Source organism: Callospermophilus lateralis, chromosome 6 (assembly GCF_048772815.1).
Source record: "Callospermophilus lateralis isolate mCalLat2 chromosome 6, mCalLat2.hap1, whole genome shotgun sequence".
Lineage (NCBI taxonomy): Eukaryota > Metazoa > Chordata > Mammalia > Rodentia > Sciuridae > Callospermophilus > Callospermophilus lateralis.
Window position 1 is genome coordinate 137192197 of NC_135310.1, and position 26534 is coordinate 137218730.

Here is a 26534-nt window from a genome sequence, read left to right on the forward strand (position 1 = left end):
CCCCGAAAAAAAAGAAGGTATATTTGTGTGTGTTTACCCTTTTTGATGACCATGTGTCTATACTTACCTTATGGTCTGAATGACATGAGCAAGCCATTGCCCAGAGAGCTCAGACTTCACCTCCCAGCCTCCATACTGCCTCATTTCTCCCTCTCGGATGCTGAGTGGGAGCAAAGCTCCACGGATCAACTTCACAAGAGAATGCATTACTTCCTGAATCATTTTCTAGAAATGGACAAGCAGAAATGTATTGAAATTTCATCAGACTGACCAATAACAAATACTTTCACTGTAAAATCTTCTCAGATTTTAAAACCTCAGATGAGAAAACCCTACTCTGTATTTCTGCATACTTATACTTACCTTAAAATCATTTTGTCTTTGCCTTACATTCTTTGATCTTTCAACTTGGCCTGACTTCTCAGCAGTCTTAAAAATTTTTAAAACAAAGAAAACATATTAGTTGTCTTTTAGGAACAATTTATAAAAATAAATCTTTTAAAGTTGTACACAGAACATGAGATATGAGCTGATTTGATTGGATACTTAAAAAATAATTTAAGTTTCTGGTTATAAGATGACGAATTAGAAAACCTTTCTTATACCAGCAAGAAGTTACATACATTTTTAAAACCTTTAGGAACAATTCCCATAAATAAATCTAAAAATTAAGTTGAATTTACCAACTTTGAAGGTGTTCATATGGTATTTCAATAATTCCATATGGTTAAACTATGATGTATCCATAATAACATTTTTAACATAATTTCTCATTAGATAGTACAGAAGTAAAATAAAGAGTAAACTCTAAATTAAGGTACAGTAATCATAGGATATCCATTCTATTTCCCTGGTAAATACTTTTTAAATATAAGCATTATGTAATTTTATTTAAAAAAATTATAAATTACGGCTCTTCTTTTAAGGATTTTACAGTGTAATTTAGGAAGAAATACATTCTACTATTCTAGAATAATTTTTTTTCTGCTTTTGACATATTCCATCTTTTCCTTAAAGTAATGTGTAGAAGACTTCATATTGATTAAAAGAGAGATCTGTTCAATTGGATTTCAGTTGGCATTTTATTAACCAATTTTTAACAATTAAATACTAGGAGGGCAAGGTGAGAAAACATTCCAAATAAAAAAGCAACAAAAAAATTACACCATGTGAAAGAAGATTCTGACATTTCATGGATATTATGTAAAAATTATTCCTTAAAATTAAAACCCTTACATATTATTGGTTAAAGGGTAAAGAGATGTCAAGAGACCTTTCAAGTTAAAAACAATCACTTTATCAATGATTATGTTATGGACTTCAAATTAACTTTAAAATACAAGTAGTGTTTATTGATATATAGAACACATATACACACATTGTATAAACTAAAGAAACAGTATATAGAATTTATATAATTAACAATATTAATATGAATGAGTAAACAAAGGATTAGATTGTTGGTTGTTTCCAACAAAAATGTCTGACAGGACTGACAAGAAATGGTCACACAAACATAAATATTCATCCTTCAAACTCTAATTTACACTTATTTTAAATTTTATATTAAACTATGAAGTTGTCAATTTTACTTAGAAGAAATTCACTTTTGCTTTGAAAGAATTAAAGGTATAAATAAAAACCCTAAGCTCAAAATTCACTTCAATAACCATTCAAAAAAGCTGACTCCTAGGTTCACTGATGCTTGAAATTCTTAGTACAGCAAAATGGATGTTTTCCTTTATTTTTAAGATGAATGAAAATAAGTAAAGTGTATTAAGTATGAGAGTGATGTGATATATATATATATATGAAGCCTGACCACCCTGGGTACTGTGGAAAGGAAGGTGACCTGTCTGTGCCTCTTGTCTGAGTCATATCCACTTAGGCAAGTCCAAATAGCTCTCAGAGTCTGCTAGCTTGCTTTCTGTTTTTGTTCAGTATAGTGCTCAGTCAAAATCCCACAATTGGATTACAAAACACACGTGAAGCTCTGGGTTTGATTCCCAGTACTGCCCTCCCTTCTCCAGCCGAATCACGCTGCTGGTAATATAGAACCTCAGTGCTGAAATAATTGCAAATTAATGTTCTGCTCACTAAGGGGCTAGTGCTGTTCTCTGAATGTTGTGAACACTTTTCCTCCACTTTCCTTTCTTTACTCTCCCACTAATTGTTCCTACAATTTCAAATGTTATTTCTATCCTTCCAAATGGTATCTCCAGTGCAAATGTTTTCTCTGAGACCCATACTTGAATCTCAAATTGCCTATTGCAATCTCTTCTTGAGTCCACTATCTTAGAAACTTGGTATGTTTCCTCCTAAGCACATTCTTTCTCGAATCTTTCAGGCTCTGAAAATGGCAAACCTGTTCACTCAGGAACCTATTACAGAGCTATATCTGACAACCTACTCTCATCTCTCTCATCTGATCCACCAGCCAGACCAATCAACACTACTTCCAAAATACAAATCATGCCTACCAACTTCTCTCCAACATAAAACCTTCATCCAAAACCACCACTCTTTCCTGCCACCTTCACTTGCGTTCTCTGACAATTTATTTAGAATAGGCAACCAAAGTGATCTTTTTTTAACACAGAAGGCCAGCCCAGTGAGCTCCTCCTGACGTGTGCATGTCTGCTAGGGACAGTCAGGGGCTTTCTTCCCATTTTTTCAGATGCCACATGACACATGTGCCATTCATCATATACTGCTTGCTAATCCCTCCTGCATTGTTTCCTTTTCATATGACAAGTGTCAGCTTAAATATCCAGAGAGACGTTACCTCCATTCCATTCCACTACTACAATTTTTATCTCAGGGTAAAAGACAAAGTTTTTTTGCTTCTTTTTGTTTCTTTTACAGCCCTTTGCAGGACTTAGGGTGACTTTTTTAAAAATATATTTTGGTCCTACCTCTCCAAGAGGGAAAAGGGTCAGGCTTACCCTTGTCATTGTTTTATTTATACTACATATGTCTATTTTAGAATTTGTGTCTGCATATATATATTGTGTGTGCATGTTTGCATGTATATGCACGTTGAAGTTATATGCACGTGTACTCATATAATGTATGCATGTATGTATGTGCACAAATGTATGTCTGTAATATTGGTAGCTACCTGTGCATGTGTTTGTGTCAGTATCTGGCATACAGAGGATTTCCAGTGTATTCCATAAATATCTGGTGAAGAAATTACCACCAGGGGTTAGGTTATATTCCTGAACATACTTCAAAAAGCATGACTGACCTAAACACTGTGATGCTCTGAAGGCCTTTTTGAAAAACCTGAAGTTCTAGGTCTCAAGGTGACAGACTAACCCTTGGAAGGAGATCTGCCAGGCATAAATACTATGATATGTCTCAGAAGAACTCAACACACTCAGTTCTTCCTGGAGACTTAAGTTGTCAACAAAAGGTATAAGCAGAAGTCTGAAAGTTTTGTGTGGGGACTGGGAGTACTACTATCCACGTTGAAATTCGAAGCTCCTGAGGATCCCAGCTCCTACTGCACTGTCAGGAAGTACACAATGAAACAGAATTCTGAACTGCTGAAGATTTAAGAAACTTACAATCATTAATTTTATTTGTCAACTTGAATAGGCCACAGGGTGCCCAAACATTTGTTCAAATATGAATCTGTGTTCCCAGATGAAGTTAACATTTAAATCAGGAGACTGAGTAAAGCAAGAGGCCCTCCCCTATGTGGTGGGCCTTATTTGATCAGTTGAAGGTCTGAATATAACAAAAGGCTGTTTCCCTGTTTCTGAGGGAACTCTTCCTGCCTTCTATTCAACTTGGGGTATTCATCTTTTTTTTTTCTTTGATACTTGAACTGAAACATTTGCTTTTTTTGGATCTCAAGCTTGATGACTTTCACACTGGACCCAGTTCTCCTGGGTCTCCTCTCCAGCTTACTGCTTCACCCTTTACACCTGACTTGTCAGTTTCCACAATTGTCAGCCAATTCTCCTGTGTGTGTATGAAGGAGAGAGAGAGAGAAAGAAAGAAAGAAGGGGGTGTTATGAATACCTACACATATCCTATTTGATCTGTTTCTCTGGAGAACCCTGATTCACACATTCCTACTCTGGTATGCTACAGAAGAAAGAAGAGACATGCCAGCATAAAACTGTCAGAGGCAGTCTTTTCTAATTGTATCCTCCACAGTACCTGAACTTTGTACATAAGGGGGATGTTCAATGGAAAGGTTATTTCAAAGTCAGTTGTTCTGTAAATACTTTTAAATGAATGAAAATGTGTAGTTAAGAAGTATCACATCAAGGGCTGGGAGCATGGTTCCATAGTAGGGCATTTGCCAAATACATATCAGGCCCTGGGTTTGGTGCCCCATTTTTCTCCCACTCAACAAATATCTCAAATTAAGGCTATGTTTTGTGATAATTTTGATCACAAAACAGGTGCTTATAAATGTATGATGACATCTACTGGTCAATAATTTTGTAAAACTCAGGGACTTGTCTCCAAATATATGCAAAGTAAAAGGGAAAGAGGAGTTAGGTCTAATGCATGCAATTGCTAATGAAACAACAGTTACATATTGTTTTAATCTGATGAGGAGTTGAACATTCCCAACACAACAAATTTCCTTAGGTTTGCCCTACTTGAAAAAAAAAAATCTAGCTTTGGAATCTACAGTACATTTTAATTGCATGAGTTATACAACTTTTTAAGATAAAATTCCTAATTATTAACATATATTTGGATACTTTTTAAAAATTTCATTCAAAAATACACTACATTTAAAACTATCTAAAGGAGAGATCCTAATCTATTATTAACCATTTCGTTAACTAAAAACCTTAACTCTTTCCTGCACACACAGACCAAAACTACTTTGTGGTAAGACCAACGGCTAGATTTCACTGTTTTGATTCACATTATGTTACTTCACATGGGCTAACTGGTTTTGAAGAACTGACTATTTATTTAAACTGTTGGAAACTTCATCTAAATCTTTAACGGATGGACTCTTAATAATAAAACAAGATAGTTCTATAACAAAATATGAAATTTTAAGTAAATTGTATTCAAATATTATAAAGCTCTCTGGTATGAAATTAATGCATTAAGACTCAAGTTGTCAATTCTGAGAACATAATAATCATTTCAAAGTTACCATAAGTGGTATACTTGTTGCTTAATTTAAGTTTTTATAGGTGTTCTACATCTGAAACAATGGGACCAAATGGGTTAAATATCAACTATCAAAAACCTCAAAATTCAGGGACTGGGGTTGTTGTTCAGTGGTAGAGCACTTGACTAGCATGCATGAGGCACTGGGTTCGATCCTCAGCACCACATAAAAAATAAATAAACAAAGGTATTGTGTCCATCTACAACTAAAAAAAGAAATTCTTTAATAAAAAAAAACCCTCAAAATTCTTCTCAGTATTAAGTTTCTAGATTTCACTCATAGACTGACAGGATGGACACACTTTTCAACTCTTCCACTCCTAGCTATTTCCCTTTGTTACCTTTTGAGCTTCTTAATAGATGGTAAAGAGTTTTAAAACATGCTTCAAACTGTACAGCAAATTATACTTAATTATATCTCATATTTTTACCATAAGTAGGTAGAACCTACAAGGAAGGAAAATATATCCCCTTTCACTAAAATATCCCAGATCAAAAGCTATTAGAAACTTTATGACTCTAAAAAGAGTCAAAATAAAGCAAGCTACTGACTATATTGGGTGGTTCACTTTTAGGAACTGATCCAAATGAGAAGAAAAAAACATTTGGCTAGAAACAAATAATATAGCTTACAACCCATTTCCTAAGGGACTGATTCTTGAGGTGAGTTAATCTACCTTGACGTCATTCAATTCTACTCTAATAGTTTAGCACTCTAATTTTCTCTCTCTCTCTCTCTCTCTCTCTCTCTCTCTCTCTTTTTTCTGTTGTTGTTGTTGGTACTGGGAGTCACATCCAGGGACCATACACATGTTATGCAAGTACTCTACTACTGAGTCACATGCCCAGCCCTGGCATAAATTTTATTCCAAATAATAAGAACAAACTCTTATTTATCTGCCAGAGACTGTTATAAGCACTTTACTTACTTTAACTCAATGAATTTTCAAAGCAGCCCTATGGAAGTAGTCATAGAGAAGTAAAGGTCATGCCTAGTAAGGGCTATACACTGGATATTTCTGTTTGTAACACTAGTGTTGTGAGAAAATCTTTGAACAACCTTTCCTGTCCACATAAGTGAGTTGGTTTAGAGATGGAGCAGATTGTTAAGAGGAAGCTGTGGTGCCAGCAATGCATCTCTTCTCCACTGTGGCATAGGGTAAAGGACCCAAAGCCAGTTCCCAGCACAGCAAGCTGTCCACATTCATTTAGCTGAGATCCATGGAAAGACAAATCAACGTGTGAAACGCATGAAAAGCAGAGCACTCGAAAAACTTTTCTCAGCCGACCTGCAAAACTGAAGTTAAAGTATTCTCTTCCGAAGCTAGCAATAAGCAACATTATATTTATGAAGAGCAGTCAAGTCCAACTTTATTGTATAGGATTCCCTCTTTTAAAGTTCACTCTTCAACAGAGGTTTTGCATAACCAGGTGATACAAAGTAAAGCAAAAAAGTTGTCAATTATTGCCTTAATATTTAAAATTGTACCTCTAGAATAATTAATACACTTTTGATGTTAAAGAAATAAAAATTGTACTTGTTATGTGATTGGTTTTTCAGCACTAAAAACTTGGGTTTTCATGTACTACCATTTTTCTGGTTTTCATACAAGAAGTAAATTTTATAGGCTGGATAACCAGCCAGTCATATAAATAAAGATCTAGGAATCCATAGGCAGAAAAGAGATCATGGACAAGGAGTTTTAATATAAAGGGGGGGGGGAACCCTCCAGAGGACAATTCTATTTCTTTAACATCTGAGTGAATTTATCTCATGGTCAAAGGAGATTCAACAGAACACTAGAGCATTCAGATACCTAACTACTTCTCACTGAGGAGGAAGGATCTAAAACATCAAAAATGTGCCATCTTTTGGGGGGCGGTGTTGTCATTTTATTTTTTGAAAAAAAAAAGGTTTATCCTTTGTTCATGTCTACTTTCCATGTTGTCAAGTTCAAAAAAGCAGGAAATAGATCTTCATGAAGACCCCCCACACCTCTTTTAGCTCTCCTAGGGCTATACAGAGTTCCCCTAGGTCTGAAATAATCCATATAACGAGAATTTCCTAATGGGATTAAATTTAAAAATCATGTCATATAGCCCCATTGTTTCAATCTACCTGAGTTCTTATGAGCCTTTACATTTTAATGAGTCACACATTTACTTAATATCTTAATAGTAATGTACAGATGTCTCTGACTTATGATGGTTCAACTTTACAATGGTGTGAAAGTGATAAATATCACTTTGAATTTTGTATGTTTCCTAAGCTAGGGACATATGTTGTAATCAAGAAACAGAACCATCTTCTTAATCTTACAGGTGGGACCAGGTAGCAACTAGAGGCAAAGGATGTTTACAGTGTATATTCCAAGAAATGGAGGCCTTTTGTGAAGTATCTGATGTGAGGTCATAAAGTGATAAGTCTGATTTCCAAGTGTGACATACAAAAGTCAAAGTCGTTACTTTTATGTCCATACTTTCCACTCTGCCAACTATAGATGCTTTTCAATTCACAATGGCATTATGTACTGATAAACCCATTATAAATTAGAAATATCCTAAGTTAAAAATGCATTTAACATATATAATCTATAGATATTATAACTTGTAACACAATAAACTATAGTGTGTGGGCTATTTTCCTGCTCACTGCTGCCACCTAGCATCACAAGTGATGATTACACCATATGTCCCCAGCTTAAGAAACACATAAAATTCAAAGTGATATTTCTATTGTTATCACGTTCACAATGTAAAGTTGAACTATCATAAGTCAGAGACATCTGCACATTGCAATTAAGATATTAAGTAAATGCATGGCTCATTAAAATGTAAAGGCTCATAAGAACTCAAGTAGGTTGAAAAAATGGGGCTATTTGACATGATTTTTAAATTCATTCCCATTAAGAAATTCTAGTTATGTGGATTATTTCAGACCTGTGTACAAGCTGCAAACATTTTGTTTGTGCTTTATTATTTGTTCACAGTTTACCAAAGTAATTTCATTCACAATTTGTCCTGACATTATACTTGAGTCTGAATCCTTGAAAATACTTCATGTTTTTCTTAATTTAGTTGTTTTCCTCATTTAATCCTTATAACCACTTGCTGAGATGAATACCCTTACCATTTGCTTTTTACAGATGAAGAAACTGAGTCCTGGAACAATCAAGTAATTTGATCAAGGTCATGTGGCCACCAAGTATCAGTGTTTAATAACACTTTTAAGTAAATCTTAAGATATAAAATGACAATTACAGGGTTCAAGCTTCTAAGGTTTCAAAATCTAAAATAAATATTTAAGAACAGAAATTCACAATAACTTAGTTCCACCTATAGTTTATTTCCTTTACATACCTCACTGAAAAGGCTTCCATTAACATAGGAAATCCAGAGTTTCCAGAAGTTAGGCAGCTGACTTAAAACAAGCTTAGTTAATTTTTCAACAAATGCCACTCTGTAGGGAGTTTTATATCTCCATGCTAAAGGAAAGAAGAATAAAATACTATGAATACTCTTGTGAATCAGAAAAATAATGTATTTGAAGATATGATTTTCTACTCATACCCACACCTAAAAATGAAATACAAAGAAGAAATAACCTAAATATGGGTAGAAACTTGTGTTGGCCCACTTTGGCTATGGAACGTCAGTTTAGTGATACAGCAATATTTCTTTTTTTTTTTTAATATGTAGTTTTTTAGTTGTAGGTGGACACAATACCCCCATTTTATTTTTATGTGGTACTAAGGATCGAACCCAGTGCCCCACGCATGTCAGGCAAGCACTCCACCCCAGCCCCACAGCAATATTTCTTAATTCATATCATACTCTAGAGCACAACAGTCACCAAGGTCCCTACTTTTCTTGTTTCAGTCTGGTATTGAGGAGCACCCTCTAAAGCATCCCAGGCTAGGCCAGGCAGGGACCAGGATGACAGGTCAGGCCATTACAACATCAGCTGGGAGGACCAGGAGAGAAGGGTACTTTGGCTCTTCAACCTTATCCTCAGGATAGTGTAGTTTTCTTCAAAAAGTCATGCCTTCAACCAGCAAAGAAAAGCCAACATAGGGGCTTGCTCTGCCATCTAATGAAACTAAAAGCTAATTACAACCTTTGAGAAATGTCATTATACACCCTAGATGGTGAAAATTCAGTCAAGAATCCAGTTGTCATAAAGGAGCATATTCAAGTGCAATCACTGAATGAATAACTCCTCCCATAAGATAGAAATTCAGAAAAAAAAAATACTGAAACCTCTTTGGTTCTACATTATTTATAGCAGTAACTATAGATTTAGCCTTAGATTTCTTTGAGGAGGAATACATTCTTGGGAACAAAAACAAATGTAGAAATTTAGGCACCTGTAGCTATTTTCAGGCTCCCCCTTTGTTTATCCCAGGGTTGACTGTTTGGCTACTTGGCTCAGGATTCCTTCCTGTCTTCACTGCTTCTACCCTACTTCCTAGCTGCTCACTTGGGAGCTGCTGCAAGATCCCACAAAACCCTTCACCAGTCCCATTTCAGTGATTATCAGAAATGCTGGAGGGTGGAGGGAATTATGATCTGTTATTTAGCAACATCAAAAACAAGTCAGCTTCCAGCAAGGATTTCCATTAACTCCATGACCAACCACTGTTTTTCAAAATACCCCTAGGCAAAAAAAAAAAAAAAAAAAATTGCTATTCTTCTTGGTATTACAGGGAAGGAGGTGTAAATTGTATTTGTTTTAAAATGTCTAATAACTTTATAACTTGTTAATATATGGCTAGGAAATAAAACAGTGGAAGACACTGCCTGGCCCCCACCCCCATTTGCCCAGTCCTTGGTCCAGCTGTAAGAAACCACTGTAACAAGTATCTTGTGATTCTTTGCTAAAAGCTTTTTGTATGTACAAACATAAATATGTACTCTCTCCCTCCCAACTGTCACTTTAAGTTTTCCTTTTTTTACAAAAATGAAAGTATACTAAATACACTCATTTGATGCTTGACTTTTTTCATTTAACAATGATTCTTATCTTCCACCTTCACACTTAATATGTTCCTCTTCTTTCTTCCCATAGATACAGAGGACACAGTATTTAATACTGGAGGTAGTCTAATAGGAAAATTATCTTCTAATAGAAAAGATTGTTTTCGGTCTTTTGCAATTAAAACTAATGCTTTAGCCAATAACAGTATGCCTATATCATTTAGCACATGTGCCTGTACAGAATAAACTCCATTATAAGAACTGCTGGGTCAAAGAGTACATGCAGTTGTAATTTTGAGAAATATTATTGAATTGCATTCTAAAGAAGTTATGTACACTTTATCAAACAACACATGAAAGTATAAGCTTCATTATAACCTCACCAACAAACAAACCAAACACAAAAGCTTGGGGGTTTTGCCAAACTGGTATTTCACTACAATAGTACACTGACTTTTATTACTATTGTTATGAATGAGGTTGAGTACCGATTCATATGCTTCCAAGCCACTGAAACTTCCTTTTTGCTGCTTTTAGAGCCTCCTTTTTTTTTCTTATGCATATCAATCCTCTGCCTATATTGTACAGGCACGTTCTAAACTCATTTTTCACATGTATGAAAGGCATGATTCTTTAGTTAAGGGCACATTGTAAACTTTTACTCGACCAATATTTATTGATGATCCACAGTGTGCTTATCATGTGGCTATACTCAAGATCTGTGTGAATTGTTCACCACTAATGCTGAACAAGCTCTGCTTTCACAGAGCTTCACAATCAACAGAACAGTCAATTCAGTACATCACAATAGCAATGTGAGGCAAGGCTAAGAAGTTAAGAAGTAGCTTTCATTTGTTGATAGAGCTGTTACGGATTCTTTTTCCTAAAAGTAAATGATAGATTATTTTCCAAAAGCAGGCAGCATGCCAGGGGCAGGTGTGTTCTAATAACAAGGTAAAAAACAGGAGGAGAAAAATCTAAAAGTTGAAGCACTGAAAAATTTTCAATACAGGGTAACAAATAAACATTGTATCTTTCCCAAGAACAATGTTTCCAAATATCTTGTCCCTCCATGCAGCCAAATCTATTATTATTTTGTACCCACCACCACCACTATCCAACCCCTCACTGTGAGAAACTCATCTGCACCTTTATCTCACATATTCTTTGCAAGGCTTATTTGATGGGAAATTAAAGTAAAAGCGTCCAAAGCAGAACCCATTGAACCTGTACCAGCTCTTTATGTAGTTTGTCCTAGCTCACTGCCTATAAATGTACCCTGTGCATATAGATAATAATGTAGGTATCTATACTCTATAGGTGTAAAAAAGCAGTTCTTCATGAAGATTACACCCCAAACCCAGGCAAAAAATAAGGAATATTGTCTTTTTTTCTCTCTTTCTTTCTTTCTTTGGGGGTACCAGGGATTAAACTCAGGGGTACTCAACCACTGAGTTACATCACTAGCTTTATTTTGTATTTTATTTAGAGACAAGGTCTCAGTCAGTTGCTTAGCACCTCACTTTTGCTGAGACTGGCTTTGAAATCACAATCATCCTGCCTCAGCCTCCTAAGTCACTAGGATTACAGGTGTATACGCCACCTCATCTGCTTTTTGTTACTTTAAAAGAAAAAATTCTTTTTAAAAACCATAAAATAAGCAAAGTAAACTCACCCTCTTTCTTGTTAAATCCATTAATGAGCATTATAAATTGAAATGATTTTAAGATAGAAAAAGTACTTAAACAATCATAAATAAAAACATAACAAACCAATTCCAAAAGATTCCTTTGACTGAATCTTTCTATGGCACATTAACCAGAGAAACTACTTTGCCAGACTTCACATAGTGGAGAAATGTTAGAATAGCTACTAAATAATGTTGCTGGACAGTCACAGGGAATGGGAGTTCTGCCATCACTAAATATACTGGCACTCAGTCACCAAGGTTCTCAGAAAATAGCACAGTTCCTGCACCTCCTGCCCAGTGACAGAGAATAATTCTTACCTTTACATTACGTGTAAATTCTTCTTACGTACACGTATATGTAATAGACTCCTTTCTCCCCCATTCCTTCTAAGTCTACTTCATCCAATTTCTTATCATTATAACTGAATAATAATTGGATTTTCTTTTCCAACAAGTCTTAGTTAAACGTCACATGATTAGTTAAGGGTCACATGATATATGACTGACAGAATAACATCAAGAGTAATTGCCTAAGAATGAAGAAAGGAACTAAGGATATATGGCAGAAACATTCATATTTTTTCCCAAAAGAAATCACAAAATATATAGATTGCTTTGATCACAAAGTTGAGAAAAAAAACTATTAAAATTTATTCATCCATGATTTATTATAAGTAATCCTTCATAATGTTACAATTTCAAAATATAACTTTAAGGAAATTAAACTTGATTTCTTTGACTTCCACTTGTAGCCATGCTAGAGTAATAAGAATTAGACTTAACCTCCAGCCATAAATAACTAGACCAGCATTGAGAATGGCAAACCCCTATGAAATAACTGTTTTCAGATACTGATAGCAGGCAGCACAGGTCTGTGATCCCTGGGGTGGGAATACATGTAGTAAGCCCATCAACACTCAGGGTTCCTGCTTGTGGCCAGTTTCTAGAATAAAGAGGCAAAGGAGGAAGAATTAAAATAAAGCTCAGTGGCCTTTCTGAGTTGTAGAACAAAGTTTAAGGAGGCTGGGGTAACTAGAAATTGCAGGGAGAGTTCAGGACAGAAAAGGGCTAGGTATTTAAAAATAAATAAAAAATAAACAAATAAATAAATAAAGCTTCAGATCTGTATAGGGATTCTCTTAAGTTTTTTTGCTGAGGACTAGGTCATGTATATTTGGAGTTCAAACACTTCACAAAGCTAGGGAAAGACCAATTAGGAAATTATAAACTCAACAATTTTCAGATATCACGCAGGCCATGATAGAACTGAATTGATCTTAACTGCCTGGCTAGCATTATTTACAAGAAGACAATAAAACCCAGACACTCACCACTGAACATTCAGTGTGTGACAAACACTAACAACCACAAAAATCATTAGAAATATTCGAAAGCAAGGGAATGAGAATCATAGCTAGAAGAAAGAAGAAAAATTAGTTGACAGTAACAGATTCAGAAATGATACAGATGATGAAATTAATAGCTATTAACAGATATCTTTATATCATATTTATACTATATAATATAATATCTATGGCATAATATTCATATTATAATATCTTAAAGGTATAACTATCTTCAAATACTTAAGGGAAAACATGAAAATAACAAAGGAAGGGAAGATTTTAAAAAGACTAGCTGGGGGTATAACTCAGTAGTAGAGCATATGCTTAGCCCTAGGTTCAATTTAGAGCAAACAAAGAAGAATAGAACTTGAACAGATGAGAAATATAGTACCTGACATTTTTAGGTTGAACATTAACTAATGTTGGGCTGGGATGTAGCTCAGCGGTATAATATCTGCTGAGCAAGCATAAGACCCTGGGTTCAATCCATAGTAACACCAAAAGGGGGGGGTCAGAAAAGTTGAAATTGACTTTATAATAAAGCACTGAGTAAACCACAAGGAAAAGGCAAAAAAAGACCCTATCAATTAAATTTAATTACTGCACAGTTATTTAAAAAGCACAAGAGGTAAGAATTGATAATATTTCATACCAGTTACATCACTAAATCATGGAATTTTCCAAGAAAAGGAAGAAAGTTTGAAATCATATGAGTACAGATTTAAAAGACCAAGTAAGTGTGTGTGTGTTGGGGAGGGAGAGGGGTGTTGACACCTACTGTCATCTCGACCAGACTGAAAGCTGCTGCCTCTCTTTAGTGATGCTGTCTGACTGAGGTGGCCCAACACAGAAGGTCGCACATCATTATCAAGATCCAGCATGGGACTGTGCAGGCCAGGGTTACCTGCAAGAGAGAGGTGATATTCCCATTTATTCTATATATTCTTACTTAATTGATTTAATGCACTGTTTCTCTGAGGCTATTTCTTGCTCTACTGTTCTAATCTTTAAATAAAGCATCTACTAAGTAAAATAAAAAATATTTTCTCTAAATAGCTTTAAAAATCATTACTACCATTACAAATTTGGAAGATTTAATCCATTATTTTAAAATCATATGGTAGAACATATGTGTCATTTTAGACAGCAAGCATGAAAACTGGCAGGTAAGGCTGTAAACATTAAAACTGGAAGGAGAAATAATTTTTTGCAAAACAATTCGTTGACACTTCAAAAGGAAGTCATGGAGACAGCACGAATCTTCTCTGGTTTTTTCACAATTTCTATTTAAATTCCCAAATCTCCTCCTTTTTTTCTGGGATGTAGAATTTGATTCCATTTCTATTCCTGATACAGGTCATCTAATTTGGATCCTTTTTACTTCACAATGTTAATATTCCAAAAGCTGAACATTCTGATATTATCAAAAATTTTCTTTCTTTTCCTAGGTAAATTTCACACAAAAATACTGTTCTTGATTCTCTTCCCAGAAGTCTTCCAGAAACCCTCAGGATAAAGGCTATACCAGTTTTTTTCCATTCCAAATTATCCTGAAACTCAGGACACAATTTCTCTAAAATGGATCTCAAGAATTATAGGAATGGCATCACATAGTACTAAAAGAGTTTGAAAGGATATTGGTTTCAAGTGGTAAAATTTGCTTTGTTGCTCTGCAGAGGACCCTAGAAACACCACTTTAAGCGCTTTAGTGGAGAATTCAAAGATCTCCAAAATAAATGGAATTCAATGAGCATTTACAGATCATTTACTATACACAGGACAAAAAAAAAAAAAAAAACAAACTTTAGGAGCTAGGGATGTTGCTCAGTGTTGGAGCATTTATGGGTACTTGCCCTAGCATGCATGAGGCCCTGGGTTTAATCCCCAGCACTGAAAAACCAAAACAAAACAAATAAAAATAAAAAGCACCTTACTTTTCTTGCCTAATTTACTATCCTCTCCACTTGAAAGACCTCACTCATGTTTCCTCTTTATCCATTTAAACCCTTGTCCTTAAAGATTCATCTTAAATTATAGCTACTGCACAGCCTCTAACTGTAGCAACTAAAAGGGTTATCTATCTTTGCCCTCTGACAGAAGTCAATCAGAATGTACACAATTTTACAATTTCACATCTCCCTTCTGTTCATTAACAGTTATGTATTATTGCCTAGTCCCAAACCAGACCACTGTGTTCTCAGAGGTAAGAACTAAATATTATATCTCCATATTCCAATAGTCATTGACCTTCCACAAATAACACCCTCAATGTATTAATGAGTGGTAAATTTCAAATTACTCACTAAAAACTGTATTTCCTGTTTTAAATAGCTTAAAAGAGCTTTAAAAACTTATGGATTTGTGTTCAGGTCAGGTGCTAAGGATATAACACATTTATAAATAAAAATAATTTATCATTTTAGTATGGTGATTTCCTTATTTTAATAAGAGAACAAGGTGATGATTTTATGCCACCAATGCTAAGCAATCCAGTTACATTCAACAAGTTATTTATTGAGCTTGTCCTGTGTGCCAGGAATCAAAGGCCCTGGGAAAAGGTGATAGATAAGTCCCTGCTCTCAAGGACTTTACCTTAGGAAGGTGGAGGCAAAAAATAGACCAGTAAAAAAATAATAAAAACCTAGTATGAATGCTATGCAGAGAATCTAAAGGAGTGAGGAAGTAGAGTGACTGGGTGATCAAAGAAACCCTGACTTCACAAGCATATGCTATCCTCATGAGCCACTGTACATAATACAGTACCAGGTAAATGTTACCTGAAATAGAAATTAAATCATTTGGACAGATTCTTTTAGTGGGATGCAAGTTTCTGAAGACTATCTTTGGACTGCTGTGTTAAATATATTACTAATTTGGAAAACTACTGCATTTAACACAAAGCTTATAATTCAAAATGCTAAAACAAAAAAAGACATGTGATGCAGAGTTAAAAAAAAAAGTAAAGAAACAATATTTTTTGTAAATAATTTTTCTATGTTAAATAGGAAGTTTGAGATTTTAATGATTTATGACATTTTACTTTGAAGTTTACATAGTTATTACTATTAATAGTAGAATTCAGTAAGTTAATATCAAAATATTAATTTTCTGATACACTTTAAAAGGAAACTCAAGAGGGGTCTCAAACTTAGCATCACATTACATCTATATCCATTTTTATCTATATTTTAAAATGTGTTTTAAAAAGTATAAGAGAATGTTTTAATTTAAAAATGTTACTTTTGCAGGTTTCAGTACTATAAATTTATGACAAAGAAGAAAAGTGCTTCCTAGTTTCCTGAAAAATATGCTATATAACATTCTACAAATAACACAATTATCACTGCATAAGTAGATTCTCAGAAAATCTTTTCCCCATAACTTATATCGTGACAACTTTAATTTAAATGGTTTGATATTGTATCATTTATGTAGTTTAAGTAAATCTTGAATTTTGAAACTGTTAAAAGACTGATTTATCTTTTTCTTTAATAACAGAAACTGTGTTAAGAATATGCTTTTGTTCTATTAGAAACCACATCATCAGTTTTCTGTGATATCAGACAAAGAACATTAAACATAAACTAATTTCTTAATTGATAGCCTAGCGTCACCAGCAAGTATAACAGCAACACATGCCCTTATAGGACAAATCAGCATCTGGAACACATTTGTGAGACCTATTTGCGCTGAGTGACCAGAAAGTAGCACTGCGCCATTGCACCTAAATACATAAGCCTTGTAATCCAAGCAGTAGGCACTGACCTAGAAGTGCCATTTCGCTCCCTAACGTTTGGCTCCTTTTCTCTGCTAAAAAGGAGGAGGAGGAAAACTTACAATGCATTATTGTACAGGGAATTAAAAGAATTTTGCTTTGCAGAAAAAGAGATGCAAACATTTTAAATGATTTGTTTCAAATAATTTACTATCAAGTGTTCACAAGTGTTCAAAAAAGAAAACTTGAGGATTATGACACTTCTTTAAACTGTATGACTTGATATTTTACCTCACAAAATTATTACAAATATTAAGTGATTTTGACAATAAGTAAGCATTACTATAAAAGAACAAGATGGAAAAAATCCATAATTTTTGTAAAATATAAAATCAGCAAAGGCTTTAAGATATTTTATAAGAGCCTGGCATGGTGGTACATGCCTATAATATCAACAGCTCTGGAGGCTGAGGCAGGAGGATCGAATTGCAGGTTCAAAGCCAGCCTAAGCAACTTAGAAAGACCCTGTCTCAAAATAAAAAATATATATATATAAAGGGATAGGATGCGGCTCAGAGGCTAAGTGCAGCTGAGTTCAATCCCAGATACCAAAAAAAATTTTCTTAATAAAATATTTCACAAGAAATTAGTCTATTTTATCTTGATTGTATTACCTTACAATATGTTAGCAATGTGTTTAAGAGAAATGTAAAGACAATATAAAGTTATATGTGAGAGTATCATATGCAACTAAAAATGATGTTATTTTGTATATTTTTCCTGAAAACCTAAATTTTCTTCCCATTGACGGTTAGCTGAGGATTAGTGTTCAACTATATCCATACTACTTCGACTTTTCATTAGAATGCTTGCTTGCAATAAAACCTTGTGTAGGTGACCGAGACTGAAGTTTTCATAAAGCTGTGTTTGACTTTCCTTTTCAAACTAATACTAGAGATATGATAAATTGTGGTATAAAGATGTATTAAGAATTTTAATGCAAAAAATAATAATAAGAGAGCTCATGTAAACAAATAAATAAAAATTTAAAAATATATATGAATTTTGAAGGGTAATTTGTTTTCTTGGCAGTAAATTTCCCCACTATTTTTTTCTGAATGGAAAAACAAAACTTTCTTTTTCTTTAGTGCAAGGGATCGAATCTAGTGCCTCATGCATATTAAGAAGTGCTCTATCACTGAACTACTTCCCATCAGATGGAAACTTTAAAGAAGATTTTGTCAAATAGGAAGTTATTACTTTTACCCTCAATGAAAATGTTTATGTTATACCCTCATTTGGGCCAATACCAATTGTTCCCTATATAAGACAGTAGGGCAGGGATTAATTCTATGAAGAAGTCTCATGACTATATAGCTGGTGTGGGGTTCTATAGCACTTAGTCACAGGCCTATTCTGTAAAACATACCTATAAAACATTAGTGCTTAAACCACACATTTTGTAAAAACTTCTTGAGCAGTAAAATTCTGATCCTGTGATTCAAAGTTTGAGTATAAAATTTTAAATCATCATTACAAACAAAATTGGAAAAAAAAAAGTTTATTCTGCTCATTATTCCTACACTTTAAGAAACTCATCACTGGTGTTATCTTAAAAGTATAAAAAGTTTGCCTCTACATATACAGCAAATGTGAAAATTATGCCTTAAAAGGAAATTATATCACACAAATATTAAAGGTAAATATTAAAGGTACTTCATTAGAATTTTGTGATATTATTTTATGGATTTTAGAGCTTGGCTAATTTTAAAGACACTAAGCACAGTAACCAATAAGTATTCTCAAATGAATAAACTTAAGATAAAAATTATACATTGCAGTCTGTCAAAATTATCTGAGAAATAACTACAGGGTCAAGACTACTCTGGAGTAATTTCAAGTAGGCACAAACCCTGTGGCGTGAAAAATCATTATAAAGCATTTCTAGAAATTCTACTATGTATTATTCATAAGAAAAATGGTACAAACAAAATTCTAAAAGAGTTCTTAGATCTGGCTTTATCTTTTAACTTCCACAAACTAGTATTACAATAGTTACAATTTTACCAATATAAATGATACATCTCATCTACAAAAAGTTGGAAGAAAAAAATGCTTTACCTAATTGCGATGAAGAAACACACACACACACACACACAAACTATACTTGGAAATAATTGACAGTAAAAATTCAATCTCATTTCTCCAGTTACATAAGTTTCTAAAATATCTGATAGCAACATTGTCAAAAGAAATTCTTAAGCCCAATAGTAGAGTGCTTGCTTCACATACATAAGACCCTGGGTTCAATATCCAGTACAGAAAAAAAAAAAAAAGTCAAAAGGAATTATTTTTCTAATTGTGAGATGTGAGCACTGGATATATCTAACAAATTATAAACAAGTATAAAATTAGTTTTTAAATACTGTATAAATGCAGAACAGAAATTTGGCTTTAACAAGAAAACAATGGAAAATTTGTTTAAAAGTTGCAGGAGTTACTTTCTTCAGAACAATACCAGTCACTTCACTATATTACAATATTTATCAGTAAGTGTGAGGTCCTGAATCATCAATAAAAGACCAAGTTAAAACATTTGCTTTTTTTTTTTCTCCAGCAACTATGATATTTCTACTAGGTTAAAAATAGTCCAGCTTTATGTGCATCTATAGATGAGGAAAGATCTCCCACAAAGCTCACAAACTCAAGGATTTATACTAAAACTCTGAATCCTACAACAATCAGTTAAAAAAAAAAAAAAAAAAGCTGAGGAGGACTCTAAGAAGACTATAGAAAAATGCTTATTATACCTACATTCCATAAGACTTCAAGAAACCTTATTACATATTGCTCAAATCCTTTCAGCTCAAGCTGTGCAAGGTTTTGCCTATTTTAAATGCAAATAACTGTCAATATTTGTTTAACGGGGGTCTATACAACATAAAGTGCAGAAAAGACATTCTGAAGGCAAGCCTGCAGATGTACAGCCAGGTGAATAAGTTTACTATATTTTCTCATCCTTTATGCCTGTATAGCAAGTTTTCTCACAGTCCACAATGGACTGATCTATAGCCCAGGGACTCTCAGAAGGGCGGCTGACTTCCTCACCGCCCTTAAACACCTTTGAACACATTTTCCTGTGCACAGCGGGCCCTTGTCCTGTGCTGCAGCCTGACCACCCACTGTTGCTTGTTGACCAAACATGCAGACCAGGAGCCTCCACAGACAGAGGCAGGATGGGATTCCTTTCAAGCACACCACACAGAAGAATTTCAATGCCAAAGCTGGGGTGGGGGTGGGTGTATCAAGGCAGAATTACAAATTCCTTACAAATTAGACCTGTATCAACAGATAAAAATGCTCTCTTTGATCTTCTGATTCTCTCTATATTGAAAGTTTTGATAGGGACATTTTCTCAATTTAAAAAAATCATTTAATCCAAATTAAACCAAGGGAGTCAATAGTTAATACACCCATGTTAACTACTTCATTTTGGATAGTCTTTAGCAGATCCTAGGCCACATTTCTGATGTACATTTCAACACCACTCAAAACAATATACAAAAAAGTAAATGTACTTTAAAAACAAAACTATGTGAACTTTCAAGAAGCCTTTTTAGCTAACTGGTTAGTTAAGCAAGAACTTTATATTTGTAATAAGTAAAATGGGTAAGTAACCAAAATGTTTATGTTTTTATTAAGTTCCTATGCTTTTTGGCAGTTATATATAGATTACGTAGAGAAAATATTATCTAGAAGATAAAAGTAAAAAATTGTTACAAAAAACGAAAGAATATAGAATTAAAATATTTGTAATGATCAATATTTTTAAATTACCAAGTGTGAATTCAATGTGTATTTGACATTCAATGTCACACTTTCCTTTCCACTAAGAAGAGAGGACCGGGTTAGGCATGAAATGGCTCTCAGCTGCAAGAAGTCTTCCTCCAGATGTACAGTAAGCCAAGGTTGTAGAAAAGAACCAGCTGCTAGGATAACCCACTGAAAAGGTCCTTCGACATCGCCTTTTTTGGCCTATCTGATCTAAAAAAAAGAGATTGCTTATTGTAAGGTGAATAGAATCTATTATAAAGCAGAAGATACAGAGGCCATAATCCAATTCTCTCCTATGATATTCAACAGCTGTTATTTTACCATACAGGATCTGAAATGCTATTCCAAAAGTAAATCAAGTTCTTAATCCTAGGTTATTGACTTTAGGGGAAAAAAAGTACCTAAATTACTAGTATTATTAGTCATAATTTGAAACTGGAGAATAAAACTTTCTTTTCAAATTAGATTTCTAAACAATCTACAATCATTATGTTAAAAAAAAAACTGCTGATCTGCATTTTGGCAATTAGAACCATTTATGCAGACTTGTACTACTTACTATAAGAGTGACAATTTCTGATGGTATGCATTCCAAACCTAATTCATGGTATATTAAATATCAACTTTTTTTCTTCTCTCTATCTCTCTCTCTCTCTCTCTCTCTCTCTGAGGAAAAAAAAAGGAAACTCAAGACTCTTGCTTTGCTTAAAAAAAAAAAAAAAAGACAATTTGATTGCACTCATAAATGGTACTTTTCCTTTATTTAATACCCTACCCTGAATTAATTTTCTCCCTGTATGGCCTCTAAATCTTAAAGCAGGTAAATAAAATCCTACTAAGCTTTCATATTCTGAGACCAATTTTTAAGACTGTCATCACAACATGAAAAAGAACAAGTATATAGGTGAATCAACTGTCAGTCCAACTCAGAAGTCCTCAATGTTGGATAGAACTTAGTTGTAAGTAGTAGCAGATGGAAATCAAATTAATATCCCCCATCTGTACTTACTATAATTCTGCCTTTCCTTTTGTTGTTGTTGTTGTTGTAAACTGAAGTTTATCATTCCAGGTTCATTTAGTAATAAACACTCAGGAGAGAAACTACTTCTTAAATCTCCAGAAATTAAACTACATTAACAGAAACTTAAATATCTACAACCTCATTATATCAGCTTTTAAAAATTATAATTATATTAATCTAATATATGTATAACAACACCCTTTGGCTGTCTTTTTGACTATGGAAATATTTTTATAGTTCCACAGAAAATTCTACTACTGACAGTTTCCTAATGGAGGCTGCAGTTTAATCCAGCATATAGAAAGTCTCCCTAACCCTGCATTAGGGCAAAACCAGAATTATATGTGTAAACCCCACTTATTAAAAAATGTACATGTACATACATATATAATATATATAACATGTACATACAGATCACAGCTTTATTTTTTAAATATCAAGAAAAAATACAGTTCAGTTTTACTGTGTAAATTAACAAAATCGTAGGCAAATTACAATAATATAACTTACACATATATTTTATGAGCTTCAGTTGAAAATATGGGCTTTTTGTATCATAAGGTCCTTGAAAAAACATAAACATTTTTCTTTCTTTCAGCAAGTATTTAACAATCTGTTGACTGTTTGAAATCAAAGAGAAACTGAGCATTGTATAAATTTATTTCCTTCTGTTATGAGGTTATTTTTAAGAATTCATTGCTTACTTAAGCTACGGCTCCTATTCTAAATGTTCCCTCTATTGGGACCCAATTCTAAGATGCCTTTTGGGAAATCTTAATTAAGCATATTTCTGAAAGAAGGGAATTACTCTATGAGAAGGCTGATGACTTTTTCCTCAAGTTATTAAGACATAGCCAGCCTATATCTGAAGAGTTAAGCTCAAATTCACTTTCAGAACAAAGAAAAAAAATACCTTTGAAGGCCACCTTTAAAAATCCTGTTTAGAACGCCAGTAGGGGGTTAACCAAAGGGCTTTTCCTGGCAGGAAACCTGAAGACTTACTCTAATTTTGGACCTATTTCATAGGAATTTCAAGAGATAATTGACACTTCTCATAAAGTGGTTAAGTTTAAGGTGTACAATGATTCAGGGCACAAGGCTGCTTTGAATGCAGGGGACCAGAAGCAAAATGGTTACCCTGTTGAGGCTGGAAAAAAACAGAAGTCAAAGTCTTCCATCAACATTTAAGCTTTCAAACAGGGTTTTATCTTTGTTCTTGTTTCTTTTGACTAGTTTTTTTCCCCCCATCTTTTTCTCCAGTAGAAAAATCAGAAGATCACATTTGGGTTACAGTTGTCAGGCTCCAGAAGAGGAGAGAGGGACATCTGGGGATGATGGCCAGGTGTGTTGAAGATGCAGGGACAACCTCCTGCTCTGCTTTCCCAGACTGTAACCTGAAGAGCACCATCTGCTAGGGTCCGTGTATATTATTACTATAAAAACTGGAATCCGGAGAAGGGTCTAATGCAGTACTCATAGGAATATCCACCTTACGGCCACCTCTGATGCCAAATGCTTCATCTACAAGAGAGTCTTTCTTACAAAAAGGCAGCTTTGTATGTAGGGCTGTGGTCTCTGAAAATCTATCATCATCTTTCCTCATTAAATTTTCTCTGAAGACCACAAGACTAAATACAATTAACATTTCTCCCAAACCCACACGCAAAGACTTTTTAAAAAATATTTATATGTAAATTAGAATTTCTTAGATTCATGCATAAAACCAGCTTTACTCAAAAATACACCAAGAATTCTTTTCCTTCTGGAAACACTTAAAATTAATCCATTTAAAATTGAGTTTTATTTCAGAAAATTGTCTCAATTTTTTACCATTTTCTACCTATGGGTTTACTTAAGCAATTACACCTATTTCTTTTCTTCAGTGTTAATAGTCTAAGTACAGTTATTATGATAGAACTTAAGATGTACTTTCTTTAGAAGGCAACAGGCTTTCATTTTCAAAGTATATTCCTGAGAATAACCTAATAAAATCAACATAGCTTTACAACAAAGTACTAGATGAAATGCAGGCACTGTCTTTTTTAGGGACATTTCTAAGCAATTCCTGGCAGAATATGAATCACCTTTTCAAAATGCTTGAGACTTCAGTGTACAGTTATAGTCAGTTCAAAGAAAACCAGCAACTGCCAAGCAAATAAGTAAACACCCTGTCACTAGGCAGTGAGGATCAGACCAAGTCACAAAAGTACAAAAGTGACATCAACTGGGAGATGCTGGCCCTACCTCTTTCCATCCCTGTCCCCATAAATCTTTCAGCTCTGCTGGGAAGATAGTAGGCCTTCCCAAACATATTTTTAATATTTCCCAGGATGACTTCTAGTCACTAGATATTTTCTCATTCACCTCCATTTTCTCAACATGTTGACTACTGGAGCATTTATTAATACTTGATATATAATTTTAGAGGTTACTAATTATGTTTACATAAAATTTCTTCAATAGGGTTTATCTAAATAGAAGCAAAATAACATCAAAAGTAATAGAAATTAGAAACAGCTCATCTAGCTTGGAGAGTTTCAGGCATAGTAGATCTTTATGATTTACCAAACATCAATTTGCCTTACCTGCCAGAAAAATGCCAATTTGCTTTGACATCATATTCAGAATTCTGTATGATAAAATATGCTCCAACAATGTAACACAGAGAAGTACTGTGTCTTCTGACCTGGGGAAATGAGTACAGTCTGGTAGAAAGGGGAGAAATCTGCACACTCACTTGCTAGTTCTGCCCTCACTCAAAATACAGACAACTTGGGTCTGTCACCTGGCTTCTCAGGGATATCACATGAAAGGGATTTATAGTCATCTATTGAACCAGACAATTTCTCCAGTTTCTTCGGATGGTAAGTCCAAATGATATTTTGTGGATCTTTCTACATATTGCCTCATATTTACATTATATATAATTAGAGTAATGATAAAATATCTATTTAAATAACTATATAACAGTTATAGAATATATGAAAGAAAAACTGTGTTCATTCCCAGCAAATTTATAATTAAGTCTAAAATTTATGTAAACACAACCATACACACAGCAAACATAATTATATTACCTACACAAATGTAGGTTAAGTGTATATTGAAGAGATGGCATGTATCCAACAATATATACATATATTAATGATGACAGACAAAAGCATCTAAGTACAAACTGGCCAAAGCCAAAACATATTTTAACACTGACTGATTCTTCTTCCATTCTAGGAAACAGTTTACCTACATCTATGGCACATTCATCATTTGGCTTTGCACAAGTATCAGTCAAAAAGTGATGGTATCAATATACTTGAAAAGATAGATGTGAAAAAAAAAAACCCAATAACCCAATCAATAAACAGGCAAAGGAACTGAACAGACACTCCACAGAAGAAGAAATACGAATGATCAAGAAAAATATATGAAAAAAATGTTCAACATCACAAACAATTTAGAGAAATGCAAATTAAGACTACGTGGAGATTTCATCTCACTCCAGTTGGAATGGAAGTTATCAAGTATATAAGTAACAATAAATATTGGCAAGGATGTGAGGCAAAAGGTACACTCATACACCGCTTGTGCTAATTGGTACAATTCTGGAAAGCAGTATGGAGATTCCTCAGAAAACTTGGAATGGAACCACCATTTGACCCAACTATCCCACTCCTCAGCATATACTCAAAGGATTTAAAATCAGCATGCTACAGTGACACAGTTACATCAATATTCATAGCAGCTCAATTCACAATAGCTAAGCTATGGAACCAACCTAGGTGCCCTTCAATTGATGAATGGATAAAGAAAATGTGGTACATGTACACAATGGAATATTACCCAGCCATAAAGAAGAATAAAATTATTGCATTTGCTGGTAAATAAACAGAACTGGAGGCTATTCATGCTAAGTAAAATAAGCTAATCCCCAAAATACAAAGGCCAAATATTCTCTCTGATATATGGATGTTGACTCACAAAAGGCAGGGGGGAGGGAAGAGTGGAGGTTCACCAGATTGGACAGGGGGAAATAGGGGGAAGGAAGAAGGCATAGGAGTAGGAAAGATGAATAGGACATACCTTTCATATGTTCATATATAAATACATGACCCGTGTAACTCCACATCACATACAACCACAAGAATGGGAAATTATAATCTATATATACTATATATGTATATATGTCAAGATACATTCTACCGTCATGTATAAGTAAGAACAACAAATTAAAAATTTACAAAAAAATGATAGAGGTGAAATTAAACTGTTTATGAGTTTAAAAATTAAATGAATATTTGATAATAAATTATTGACAATTTTTAAAAGACTCCTTATCTCTGAAAAGTACATTGAATTAGCTATGAATGAAATGATGTAACCCACTTCAACATAATCCAAAATGGGAGAGCTCACAACTATTGAAGTTATGGTGGGTTCATGGAAAATTATTCTATTGTCTTTCTTGCTTTTAAATATGTTTGGGAGGCTAGGGGTATGGGCCAGCAGTACAGCACTTACCTAGCATGTGCAAGGCCCTGAACCCAGGTCTCAGCACCATGCAAAACATATACAAGGAGAATTTTGAGGTTCTCTAAAATGAAACAATTAAACTACTTCTGACCTGAACACAAAAGACCATACTACTCTTCCAATTAAAAGGTTCTCATATATTAGGATTACCTAAATTATTTCTATTAGTAGCATTTACTGATAATGAAAAAGGGCACTGTTGCACATGAACATCTGAAGAAAATTAAAGTATAACAAAAATTTACTAATTTATTTGGGAAATCTATC

At 34.0% G+C, this 26534-nt stretch overlaps 1 protein-coding gene across 2 annotated transcripts in view; it reads right to left on the minus strand.

The window, feature by feature from the left end:
• Positions 1-26534, minus strand: part of Exoc2 (exocyst complex component 2) — a 198942-nt gene that overhangs the window by 79612 nt on the left and 92796 nt on the right. For both annotated transcript variants that reach the window (XM_076859113.1, XM_076859114.1), the window contains exons 12-15: positions 13949-14074; positions 8518-8642; positions 364-429; positions 68-225 (exon numbers count right to left, since the gene is read on the minus strand). In XM_076859113.1, coding sequence (XP_076715228.1) covers positions 68-225; positions 364-429; positions 8518-8642; positions 13949-14074 — 475 coding nt within the window. The remainder of the gene's footprint in view (positions 1-67; positions 226-363; positions 430-8517; positions 8643-13948; positions 14075-26534) is intronic.